The 11,021-nt window shown below is 62.3% G+C and overlaps 1 protein-coding gene and 1 long non-coding RNA gene across 3 annotated transcripts; one reads left to right on the top strand and one right to left on the bottom strand.

Annotated features, from left to right (window-relative positions):
- On the bottom strand, positions 1 to 3,076 carry LOC119249382 (uncharacterized). The gene is made up of 3 exons (XR_005126133.2): positions 2,950 to 3,076; positions 2,212 to 2,359; positions 1 to 359 (listed from the first exon to the last, which is right to left on the bottom strand). It is a non-coding gene; the product is annotated as an uncharacterized LOC119249382 (long non-coding RNA).
- Positions 3,077 to 3,286: 210 nt separating this feature from the next.
- ERF (ETS2 repressor factor) lies at positions 3,287 to 10,716 on the top strand. 2 transcript variants are annotated; one of them, XM_037516678.1, is made up of 4 exons: positions 3,287 to 3,466; positions 7,720 to 7,954; positions 8,298 to 8,413; positions 8,546 to 10,716. In XM_037516678.1, exons 1-4 carry the CDS (start codon positions 3,445 to 3,447, stop codon positions 9,832 to 9,834), a joined length of 1,662 nt encoding a protein of 553 aa, XP_037372575.1. In that variant the 5' UTR covers positions 3,287 to 3,444; the 3' UTR covers positions 9,835 to 10,716. The 2 variants fall into 2 exon arrangements, with proteins under 2 accessions (XP_037372575.1, XP_054553191.1); XM_054697216.1 differs by lacking the exon at positions 3,287 to 3,466 and adding an exon at positions 4,039 to 4,112.
- Positions 10,717 to 11,021: the final 305 nt, after the last annotated feature.

Here is an 11,021-nt window from a genome sequence, read left to right as displayed (position 1 = left end):
AGTACACTGCTGAGGGGAGCAGCGGGCGGCAGGAGAGGTCCGCGCACCATGTGGGACCCTCCTCCAGTGGCCGGGGAGCAGCCGGGGATAGAACCTGTGCCACAGAGGCCGCGGGCAGCTTCTCAACCCAGCGCTCAACCGCTGCGCCACTGGGGAAGCCCAGGATCATACCATTTCTAAGGGAAGTCTGACATTCATGGGTAGTAAGGGTTCATGGTTGCTAAGAGGGCTGATTGGTGAGTTGTGATTTTTATTGTCCCCATAGTTTTCTTCCAGGAGTGGTGTCTGTGAAGTGCTGTGGCTTCTGTGAAGATAGTTCTGTCCATGCCTTTGCCTGACCACCATAGGAGAATTGTTATCTGTGTCGGGACAGTAAACCAGACAAGAACAAGGAGGTTCAGAGGAGTGAGGTTCATCACACACCTGTTTTAGGATATCTGAATTTTTCATAGCAAACAGGGTATTTGTGTTTTTGCGGTTGACATAGCTTTGGTTGGACAGTAGGTTTGCAAGGACTGGTCAGCGGTTGATGACTAGTTTCTGTTCCATGTTGGCAATATCTGGATGTTACACAGTGAACAGTGGGGTTCATTATCCCTGAGGATGGGTCTCGGTAACTCAAAAGACAATTGAACTATGTGAGAAGATCCAGACTTCTGTGGTAGTTTCATGGGGACCCCTGAGGTCTTATAATATCCTGTGGACAGGTCTGCACAAGCTGCCAGGGGTCATGTTTTCCAGGGGACATTTTTGGCAGGGACCCCCATCCTCTAGGGATATTTCAGACTTTCCCATGAGCCATGCCCACCAACTTTGATTGGGTTTCACAGAAACAGTGGGACGGAGCTAGCCAACTGGGTGGGGGTGGCATTATGCCATGAATAGGCAATTTCACACAGTTGATGCCGTGTGTTTATGGTCTACAGTAGGAGTCTGTTGGGTGAGGGGTGCTTACATTGTCCACAGGGTGTATAGTTCACCCTGCTAATACGATTTATGGCACTCTTACTTCATATCTCAAATTTCTCACAAACACCTAGTCAGGTAAGGTATATTAATATCCACATTTTACAGATAAGGAAGCTGAGGCTCAGAGGTAAACTCACTTGTTCTACTCACAGACAGGAAGTAGCAGAGTTAGGGTTGCAACCCAGGTCTCTGTCTTGCTGGTGGGAAGGTGGACGTCTTTGAGGCTGTTTCAGACCTGTTATCTTTGCAATTTTGCAGGACCCTTTTCTTTTTTTTTTAAAGATTTATTTATGCATAAAAGATCTGGGGTGTAGGCCAGAGATGCATGTGTGTGTGTATGTGTGTGAGAGAGAGAGAGAGAGACAGAGGAGAGAGAAAGAGAGAGAGGATTCACTAAGACTGAGTGGGGAGCAGAACAGGCAGATGTACTGAAATACACTGCTGAGGGGAGCAGAGGACGAGACAGAAGAGGTCTGCTGTGCCACGTGGGTCAGCTCCTTGGCCCAGCATCAAATTTGCACTGCAGTGGATGCTGATAGCTTTATAGTGCTGAGACTTAACCCCTTGTGCCACCAGGGAGGCCCCCAGGATCTTTTTTTTGAGGGGGGAGGGCAGTAAAGAAGGTAGGAAGTACAGTGGTTAAAGGGTGGTGATTTGGTGTCGGAGAGATCTGGGTTTGAATCCTGGCTCTTAACACTTCCAGGGTATAAGACTGGGAGACTGATGTCCCTTCTGAGCCTTGCTTTCTTTATCTGTGAATGGGGATAACAGTGGCAATTCCCTTCTTTGAGATTTTGTGGGGATTAAATGAGAAGATGCACCAGACAATGCTTGGCCCTGTGCCTGGCACATCATGAGCGCTAGGAATTCGGGAGCTGTTATTAGAACAATGATGATGATTATTATTGCTGGACCACACTGCTCCCAGGGGGTTACAATATCCGTGGGGGAGCTGTACTGTCCCTGGGCAAGGTTACATAATTCCCCAAGGGGGTGCTGCTTCCCTGGAGGCCTTGGTCTCCCTGAGGAGAAAGGACGGCTGGAGACTTCTTCTGAGGCACCCATGAAGGGCTGGTTTAACATAGCCAAGAAGCCAGGTACCTGGGTTCCTAGGTCGGGCTGAAACCCTAAGAACCCAGAACCTGACCCTGCAGGCTTTTCCAGCCGGTGGACTGTCTGACTCTCCCCGCCCGGTTTATGGGTTTCAGTCTCTCTGAACAGCCCCCCCCTCCCCTTTGGTACCTCAGGGTCTTTTTGAGACTTTGTTTCCAGGTTCTGCCTGTGAATATTGCTTCTATTTGCCCTCTATCTGGCTGCGCGCTTCCGCCGGCCATCTGATCAGCGCGGATTTCCTATTTCCCGAATCTTCAGGCTCCATCCATCCCTCCGGCTGCGGAAAACGGAGACTTAACGGTCCTACGCGCGGCCTTCTGCCTTAAGCCCTGCCTTCCTCTCTCCTGGCGACCCCTCAGTGCCCCTTGAGCGCACATTTGTTCAGACTTTGGTCGCCCCCTCGCATCCTGGCCCCACCTCCGGAACCCCTAGCCCTGGCGGTGGAGGTGGGGTATCTCCGGCGCCAGCCGCGCACCCAGGACAGCTGCAGCCTGGGGATGGAGGGGGCGCTCCCGAACGCATTCTCTCTGGTCACTTCCTCCGCAGCTGGGATTGGGGCTATCTGGAAGGTCAAGACCCCATCCCCGGAGGAACGGAGGGCACAGCACAGCACCTCCCCATTTCCGATGCTGGGAAATGCTTCCCACCCATTCCACCCCACCCCTGGACAGCTGCCCCCACTGAGGCTCGGGGGTGGGGGGGCAGGCAGGGTAAGGCCAGACTAGGAAGTGTAGTGATCCTGGGCACCTTCTAAGGTCCCGACCCTGCCCCCTGCAGAGAAGATCCTGCCTCTTCCCAAAAGGCCCATGCCCCCGCCATACAAAAGTTTCTGAACCCCCCCCAAGACGGTCCCCCCTCAGTTCTTACAGGTTCCCAAAAGAAACTCCGGATCCTGCAGTGGGTAGGAGAGGAGGAGGGGCGGCAGGTCGCGAGTGCCGAGGACTTAAGTTATCTGCAGACTTGGAGCCTCCGAGAAGGGTCACGACCCCTTGGGACCCCCGCCCCATCCCATCCCCGCCCCCTTCTTCCTTCCTCCCCTGTCGCGCGGCCCCTTTAAGCCCAGAGCCGGCCGGCCCTCAGTGGCTGCGAGCCGGCGGGTGTGTGTGTGAGTGCGCGGGGAGGGGGCGGGCGCAGTGTCTCCATGGCGACGCGGCGGTGACGTAGCCGGCCGGGGGGCGTGGGCGTCCCGGCCCCGGAGTGCGATATTAACCCGGGAGGCGGCGGCGGGGAGGGGAGAGGCTCTGAGAGGCGAGGCCGGGTGAAGCGGCGAGGGCGGCCCGACGGGCGCGGGACGGGACGGGGCAGCGCGGGCGCCGGGAGCTGCGGCCCGGAGTCGGGGCGCCTCGCCCCGGGCCCCCAAGCATGAAGACCCCGGCGGACACAGGTGGGGGCGGGGGCAGCACGTGTGGGGGAGACTTGTTGCCCCGGGAAACCAGGCAGAGAAACTTTGGGGGGGGTTGAAGGGTTCCGGGGTAGCCCGAGTGATCCCCAGTTCCGGGGGACCCCCAAGCACTCAGGACCTGTTGCTTCTTTCGGCGCGAGCTGGGGGTGCTGCATGGGACCCCCCAATTTCACACTCCCAGCGGAGTGGTGTGGGTGTTGCTAGTCTCGGTCCTCTCCCTGCCTGGATCCCCCAAACTGGGCTCTGCTCCGCTCGCAGGATCCCGGGGGCGGCGGGGTCCCTACCCGCCGTTCTGTCACGTTGCACTTCGGGGGCCGGGATGTGTGCGGGGCGTGGGGGGCCCTGGCCACGGGGCCCGCTATTCCCGGCTCCGCGCTGCGCGGTCCGGCCGGTGACCTTCACCGCGGCGCTGGCCCCGCACGATCTCCGGGGGCTCCGGGACGGCCCGCGGGAGGAGGGCGTGCGCGGGGCGCCCCGGCCCCGGGTCCGGGCTGCGCCGCCCCTCCCCCGCCCGGCTCCGCCGGCTCCTCGCTCCCCCGCCCGCGCCGAGTCGCAAAGTTCCAAAGCGCAGCCCGAACGTTCGAAAAAGGAACTTTTTGTTTCCGACCTTAGAACGCGCGGCTTTAAGGTGGCACGGGGGAGACCGGGCACCCTCCTCCCGCGCCGCGGGGCGCCGGGGCCGGAGGGGGTGGGGAAGCTGGGGGGCCGCGGAGGCGCTCCCCCTCCCGCGCCAGCCCTTTGAGCGAGCGTCTCCTCCCTCCGCCCCTCTGCGCCCCGCCAACTTGCTCCTCCTTAAGGGGCCAAGGCTCCCCTCCCCCCGCGGCGGGCGGGGGGCAGCGGGATTAACCCCCCTCCCGCTCGGACTTTCCCCCCTCCCCTCCCCCGCCGCCCCCGGGCTTTCGCGGGCTGGACTTTGCGCCCCGGCGCGCGGGGGGAGGGGTCCCGCCGCCCCCTGCCCGTCTACCCCGTCGGAATCCGGCCCGGGGCGGGGACGGGGGAGGGGGAAGGGGCCGGGCGCCGCTGTTCAAACTTGTTTCCTTCCCCAGGCGGCGGCCGGGGCTCGGGCTCCCGGGTGCGGGTGTGTGCCCCGACCGGCCCACCCACCCTGCCCCCCGCCGGGGGGCGGCTCTTAAAGGGCGCGGAGCCGGGCCGGGGCGCCTGGGGCCGGGGCCGGGGAGGGGGCTGGGGGTGGGGCAGGGGTGCGGCGCGCTGTAGGGTCAGTCACGTGCGTCCCTCAGGCTCTCCCCGGCTCCCGCGGGCTCCCGGGCCTCGGGCCTCGGGGGTGGCCGGGGCCGGCCTCGCCGGGGAGGGGGCCGCGGCGCCCAGACAACCCCGCCTCGGCTCCCCGCGCCGCTCCTGCCCTTCGCCTGGTGGGACCGGCTGGGCCGCTCCCCGAGCCCCGTCTGGGGCGGGGGGGCGCGCTGTGGGGGTTCTCCGGCTGGGAGAGGGGGCGGGAGGCCGGCGAGGGCCTCCCGAGCCGCCCGTCGGTCTGTCGGGCCGCCCGCGCCGCGCGCCCGCATCCCGCCTGCATCCCGGCCGGCTCCCGGCCGCGGCTGTTCCACTTCCTGTTTTCTTCCCGGCGCTGGCGCCACCGAGGGCTGCCCGGAGTGGGGGAGGCGGTGGGCCCCCCAGGAGGCTGGCGTGCTCTTCCTCTCCCACTAGCCCTCCCTTCCGACCCCCGCCGTCCCTTAAAAGTTGGGCTGTCAGTGAATTTGGGGGGTGCCCGGCAGTTGTGCGCCCTCCCCCCGCAGGTTGCCACGGTCTGTCTAGGAGAATCCCTGCCCTGCTTCTGTGGGAGCCCGTGTGCCTTCTGGGACCCCGCCATCCCAGCCCTTCCTGTCTGTCTGCCACCATAACTACCCAGTCTTGAAGTGTTCTGAAGCCTTCTGTGTCCGCTGCTCGCTCCCTGCCTCACTGTCCTCGGTGCACGGGAGGTCCCACACCCCCAAGCTTTCTTGGTGCAGGCCGGTGGTTCCCGGTTTTCAGCACGTGGATCCATACACAACACACACTCACACATGCTCTCCTTGCCCGTGCCTGGCTCCTGGCTCCAAGGCCTGAGGAACAGAGCCCCATTGAGATACCCTGACGTCACCCCCCCCCCCATCCATCTCCCCCCAAAGCTAGGAACAGGCCGTCATGTATGCTGGGGATGGGGTGGGCCTGGGAGTAGGGAGGGACCCTGCAGAAGTGGGATCCAGGGTCCTGGCCCCAGAGGGGGGTTGCTCAGGGAGGGGACTTAAAGAGGGATCCTGGGACAGCCCCCCAATGCAGCTTTTGCAGAGCCCCCACCTCCCTTCCAGTTCCCTTTGTGTTGCATGTAGTCTCTCTCACTCCTTCTCTTCTGCAAAGTTTATTTTTAGCCTCCTGCTCCCCCGCTCCCAGGACTGTCGCTGCATACACGTTGCCTGGTTACCGGGACAAGGAGGCTGGGGCGGGTGGGCTGGGAAGGGTGGCTTTAATTTTGGGGGGGTAGGGTGGAAGTCAGTACACCCCCAACCCCAAACTGATGTCTCAGGGGCCATATCCTCCCCCCCTCCTGCATCTGAGAGCCAGATTGGGGCTTAGGTGGGAGGAGCATGGCGCTTGGAGTCCTAAAGGGGGCGAGGAGCTTTATGGAGGGGTTGGAGGGTATATGGAGCTGGTGGTTTGGTCACTTGGCTTCTCAAGGACCTCTGGGCCCTGAGAGACCCTGGGTCCTGTAACAGGAGGCTAATGGGGTGAACACCTGGATTCCCAAGAGAGGGATGAGGCTACAGATGCTGGGGTCCTTGCAAGGCGCTTTTGAATGGAGCAGGGGCTGCTAGAATGGATCAGACCCTGAGACTGTGACTATTAGAGGTCACGTCCCAGGGGCCCAGGGTGCGAGCTTGTTTGAATCTGGGGATTTGTGAATGAGGCGGGGAGTAGGTGGCCATCCCTGTCCATCTAAAGGCCAGGGGCCAGGGAGTCAGGTCCCTGTGGGGAATGGAGTCAGCTCTGCATGTAGAGGGGATGTGCCCCGTGTCCCCGAGGGGAAAGGTCCTTGTTGGATTCTAGACTGGACTGGAGTCTTTTGGGGGAGGCTCGGTGTTGCCCCTAGCCTTGGTTCCTGCTCGAGCTGGCGCTCGGGCCAGGGCAGTGAGGCTGACTGTAGCAACCTGACTGGAACTTGGGACCCACGCATCTTTAGCTGTCCACCTTGGTCTTCTCCATTGAGTGGCACCAGGGCCCCTGCCTGGCCTCCCCCTTCTTCTCTTCCTCCCTTTTCCCTCCTCCCACCCCTCCATTACCGGCTGCCTAGTGCTGAATTATTGATGGCCCCTGATTACCCGGGGGTTTGGGAAATGACAACAACCGCAGCCCCCCACCCCAGGCTGCCCACCCCCTCTAGGGACCAGCCAGCCCACCACCAACCTCTACCCAAGGTTAATGCTGGGGGCGGGTAGGCAGGTGGGCAGGAATGCTGGGGATGAGAAGGCAGAAGGGGGAAGAGGCGACAGGCTTCAGCAGGGCCTGTTCAACCGTCTGGCCTGAGCTGGGGCCCTGCAGCCAGGTGGGGCCAGTGTGCCCAGGTCTGGGGAGGGCAGTGCAGCGGAGGGTCCAGGGCTTGGGGGGGCTTCTCTCAGACAGTCTGAGTTTCACTCTCCAGGGAAGACAGAAGCCTCTGTGTGTGCTAGCGCTGACCTCATCGTCAACCAGCCACCCCACCCCTCCTGGTCCTTTTAAGAAAAAAAAAATTCCTCCTCTTGGTCCTGGGGTGGGAGAACGTGCTCTGGTAGTCTTGGGAGGGAGACAGCGAATGTTTCTAGGAGGGCACCAGAGGAGCTGTGTGTGGGGGATGCGATTGGCTCTGAGTAGGAGTGGGGGGGCTCTGATGGGGAGCTCACCCCAACCTGTCTGGCCACGTGTGCCCCTTCCTGCCCCTCCCCCACTGGCAGCCCTGCCCGCCGGCCTGGCTTGGTGCCTAGCCCCCTGGCACTGGCCCCGGGACCCGCCGCCGACGGTTTCCTGTTTCTCCCGGTGTCGCTGGAGCAGGCTCCAGCTTCCCCTCCCCCCAGCTCCTATCTAGCCCCCCTCACACGGACAGATGCACACTGTTTCTCCCTAACCCAGGTCCTGATTTGGCTGAAGGGAGACGGATTTCCTCAAGTGCAGGGTGGGGTAGGTGGTGGTCCCTGGGGTACAGTACCCAGAGGCCCCCCCCCCACGCCTTGGCATCCTGACCCAGGCCGCCCCCCTGCCTCCGTCCCCAGGGTTTGCCTTCCCGGATTGGGCCTACAAGCCCGAGTCGTCCCCGGGCTCCAGGCAGATCCAGCTGTGGCACTTTATCCTGGAGCTGCTGCGCAAGGAGGAATACCAGGGTGTCATCGCCTGGCAGGGGGACTACGGGGAGTTCGTCATCAAGGACCCTGACGAGGTGGCTCGGCTCTGGGGTGTCCGCAAGTGCAAGCCCCAGATGAATTATGACAAGCTGAGCCGGGCCCTGCGGTGAGGAGGGCAGATGGGGATACTCCTGGGTGGGGAGCACCTGACCTACAGGAATCGGCTTGGGGTTTGACCCTGGCTCTGCCAGAGCACAGCTGTGCGACCTTGGGCAAGTCCGAACCCCTTTCTGAGCCCTTTGTCACACACAGGTGACCTGAGGCGAGAATACGCTCATGGGTGTGGCCTCTGGTCTGACTCCAGCCCACAGGAGAGCTGGTCCCCACCCTCTGGGCACCCATGTTTCTCAGTTGCCCTTTGGGAGCAACACCTGATGCTACAGCAGAGTGTGGGGGTCTAGACTTGGACTCCCGTGACTGACCGCCCACTGGTGTTTGTGCACCCACAGCTATTACTATAACAAGCGCATCCTGCACAAGACCAAGGGAAAACGGTTCACCTACAAGTTCAACTTCAACAAACTGGTGCTGGTTAACTATCCTTTCATCGACGTGGGCTTGGCTGGTGAGTACCAGGACTGGTGGGCATGGCCTCGGAGATAGGAGAGGGCGGTGGGCATGGCCTTGGAGATAGGAGAGGGTCCGTCTCTCTGGCCAGGCCCAGGGCTTTGACGCCAACTCTCCCCTTCTCTGCCAGGGGGTGCGGTGCCCCAGAGTGCCCCGCCAGTGCCATCGGGCGGCAGCCACTTCCGCTTCCCTCCCTCCACACCCTCCGAGGTGCTCTCCCCCACCGAGGACCCCCGCTCGCCACCGGCCTGCTCTTCTTCCTCCTCGTCCCTCTTCTCGGCTGTGGTGGCCCGACGTCTGGGTCGCGGCTCGGTCAGTGACTGTAGCGATGGCACGTCGGAGCTGGAGGAGCCGCTGGGAGAGGACCCCCGGGCCCGTGCGCCCGGCCCTCCAGAGCTGGGTGCCTTCCGAGGACCCCCGCTGGCCCGCTTGCCCCATGACCCTGGCGTCTTCCGAGTCTACCCCCGGCCTCGGGGTGGCCCCGAGCCCCTCAGCCCCTTCCCTGTGTCGCCTCTGGCCGGGCCTGGCTCCCTGCTACCCCCTCAGCTCTCGCCAGCTCTGCCCATGACGCCCACCCACCTGGCCTACACGCCCTCGCCCACGCTGAGCCCTATGTACCCCAGTGGCGGTGGGGGCCCCAGCGGCTCAGGGGGTGGCTCCCACTTCTCCTTCAGCCCCGAGGACATGAAACGGTACCTGCAGGCCCATACCCAAAGCGTCTACAACTACCACCTCAGCCCCCGCGCCTTCCTGCACTACCCTGGGCTGGTGGTGCCCCAGCCCCAGCGCCCCGACAAGTGCCCGCTGCCGCCCATGGCACCTGAGACCCCACCCGTCCCCTCCTCAGCCTCGTCCTCTTCTTCCTCCTCTTCCTCCCCATTCAAGTTTAAGCTTCAGCCGCCCCCGCTGGGACGCCGGCAGAGGGCAGGTGGGGAGAAGGCTCCGGCGGGCACTGACAAGAGCGTTGGCATTGGCGGTGGCGGCGCTGCCGGCGGGCTGGCTGAGGGGGTGGGGGCGCTGGCCCCCCCACCGCCACCACCACAGATAAAGGTGGAGCCCATCTCGGAAGGCGAGTCGGAGGAGGTGGAGGTGACTGACATCAGCGATGAGGATGAGGAAGACGGGGAGGTGTTCAAGACGCCCCGTGCCCCGCCTGCGCCCCCCAAGCCCGAGCCCGGCGAGGCACCCGGGGCTGCCCAGTGCATGCCGCTCAAGCTGCGCTTTAAACGGCGCTGGAGTGAAGACTGTCGCCTGGAAGGGGGTGGGGGCCCTACTGGGGGCCTCGAGGATGAGGGCGAGGACAAGAAGGTGCGTGGCGAGGGGCCCGGGGAGGCCGGGGGGCCCCTCACCCCGAGACGGGTGAGCTCTGACCTCCAGCACGCCACAGCCCAGCTCTCTCTGGAGCATCGAGATTCCTGAGGGCTGTGGGCAGGGGACCCCTGTTCCCTCCAACCCCCCAAGCTTCTTTTGCTGCCTTAACCCCTCCCCCCCATTCCCTGGAGGTGAGGGCAGCCCTCTAGTCTCCTCCCTGCCTCCCTCCTCTCCCCTCCCCATGTTTTGTATACAACTTTTCATTTTTTTTTTTTTAAATGGTGAGGGTGGGTGGGTGCCCAGGGCTGGAGGCTGCCCCTGTTTCTGGGAGTTTCTAAGCTGTGGGCAAAATGGTGGGGGGAGGAGGGGGGGTATTAAGGGGTCACCTCCACTCTGGGGAATTTATATTGAACTGAGGCTCTGGCCTCAAGGCCCAGGAACTTTTTTATTACAATCGCTTAGGAAGTAAAGCCTTGTCTCCCTGTCCTCTGCCTCCTGCACCCTCCCCTCCCCCTCCATCAGCACCCCACCATCCTCAGCCCCAATCCTGCCTTCCCTGCCCCTCCAGGGGCCATGAGTGCCTGGGTTTCTCATATCCCACAAGGTTGCAGCAGGAGAGGGAGGGACATTTTATGATGAACCAAAAATTCCATGTTGGGGGGAGTAGAGGGTGGAGGAGGGTGAGGGGTGCCGCCCATAGGCCACAAATCTCTACAAGTGCCTGCTATCCCTCTCCCACTCCCCACCCCAGCACCAGTCCAACCCCTTCACCCCCAGCTGCTCCTAGGACTAGCCCATAGACAGGCGGGTGGGGGGTGGGTAGGGGGTGCCCTGAAACCAAACTGGAAGCCCCCTCTGCCTCCTAGCTGGGGCCCCTGGGGTGGGGGTCTGTGGTCAAGCCTTATTCTGTATTGGGGATGGAGGGTGGGGGGGAGGGAAGTCGGGGGACTGCTGGAGAATGTATTCAAAACAATAAAACTTTGGACCTTTGGATGCAGTGATCTGTCCTGGGTACAGCTATCACCGGCTTGGCTTGGATCAGTGGCCAGAGAGCCTGACCCCACTGTAGCAGATCACCTCCAAGCCCGGGAAATGGTGTTATCTGGGGTGTGGGGGGGGTTGTGGGGAAAGCATGTAAACCCCAGGGCCTGATGATTAAGGTCTTGGGCATAGGTCTAACCTCTGACTGCTCCCCTATTCCATCTGATGCCCCATGACGCTTGTCCTTGGAGGCACTTAGGACTCCACCATGCCATTGCCCTGAATCTTCCCATCCCTGGAAATGCCTTTCCTTT

The sequence above is a fragment of the Talpa occidentalis genome, unplaced genomic scaffold (genome assembly GCF_014898055.3).
Source record: "Talpa occidentalis isolate TD23 unplaced genomic scaffold, MPIMG_talOcc4v2.1 talOcc4.17, whole genome shotgun sequence".
In the NCBI taxonomy this organism is placed as follows: domain Eukaryota; kingdom Metazoa; phylum Chordata; class Mammalia; order Eulipotyphla; family Talpidae; genus Talpa; species Talpa occidentalis.
The sequence above is the reverse complement of the archived record's forward strand: the minus strand, read 5'-3'. Positions and strand labels throughout refer to the sequence as shown.

Excerpts from the sequence above, each read along its gene's own strand:
- ERF (XM_037516678.1), top strand. The coding sequence starts at position 3,445 with ATGAAGACCCCGGCGGACACAG. Across the intron at positions 3,467-7,719 it reads GAAGACCCCGGCGGACACAG|GGTTTGCCTTCCCGGATTGG; the intron begins GTGGGGGCGGGG and ends CTCCGTCCCCAG. Across the intron at positions 8,414-8,545 it reads CATCGACGTGGGCTTGGCTG|GGGGTGCGGTGCCCCAGAGT; the intron begins GTGAGTACCAGG and ends CTTCTCTGCCAG.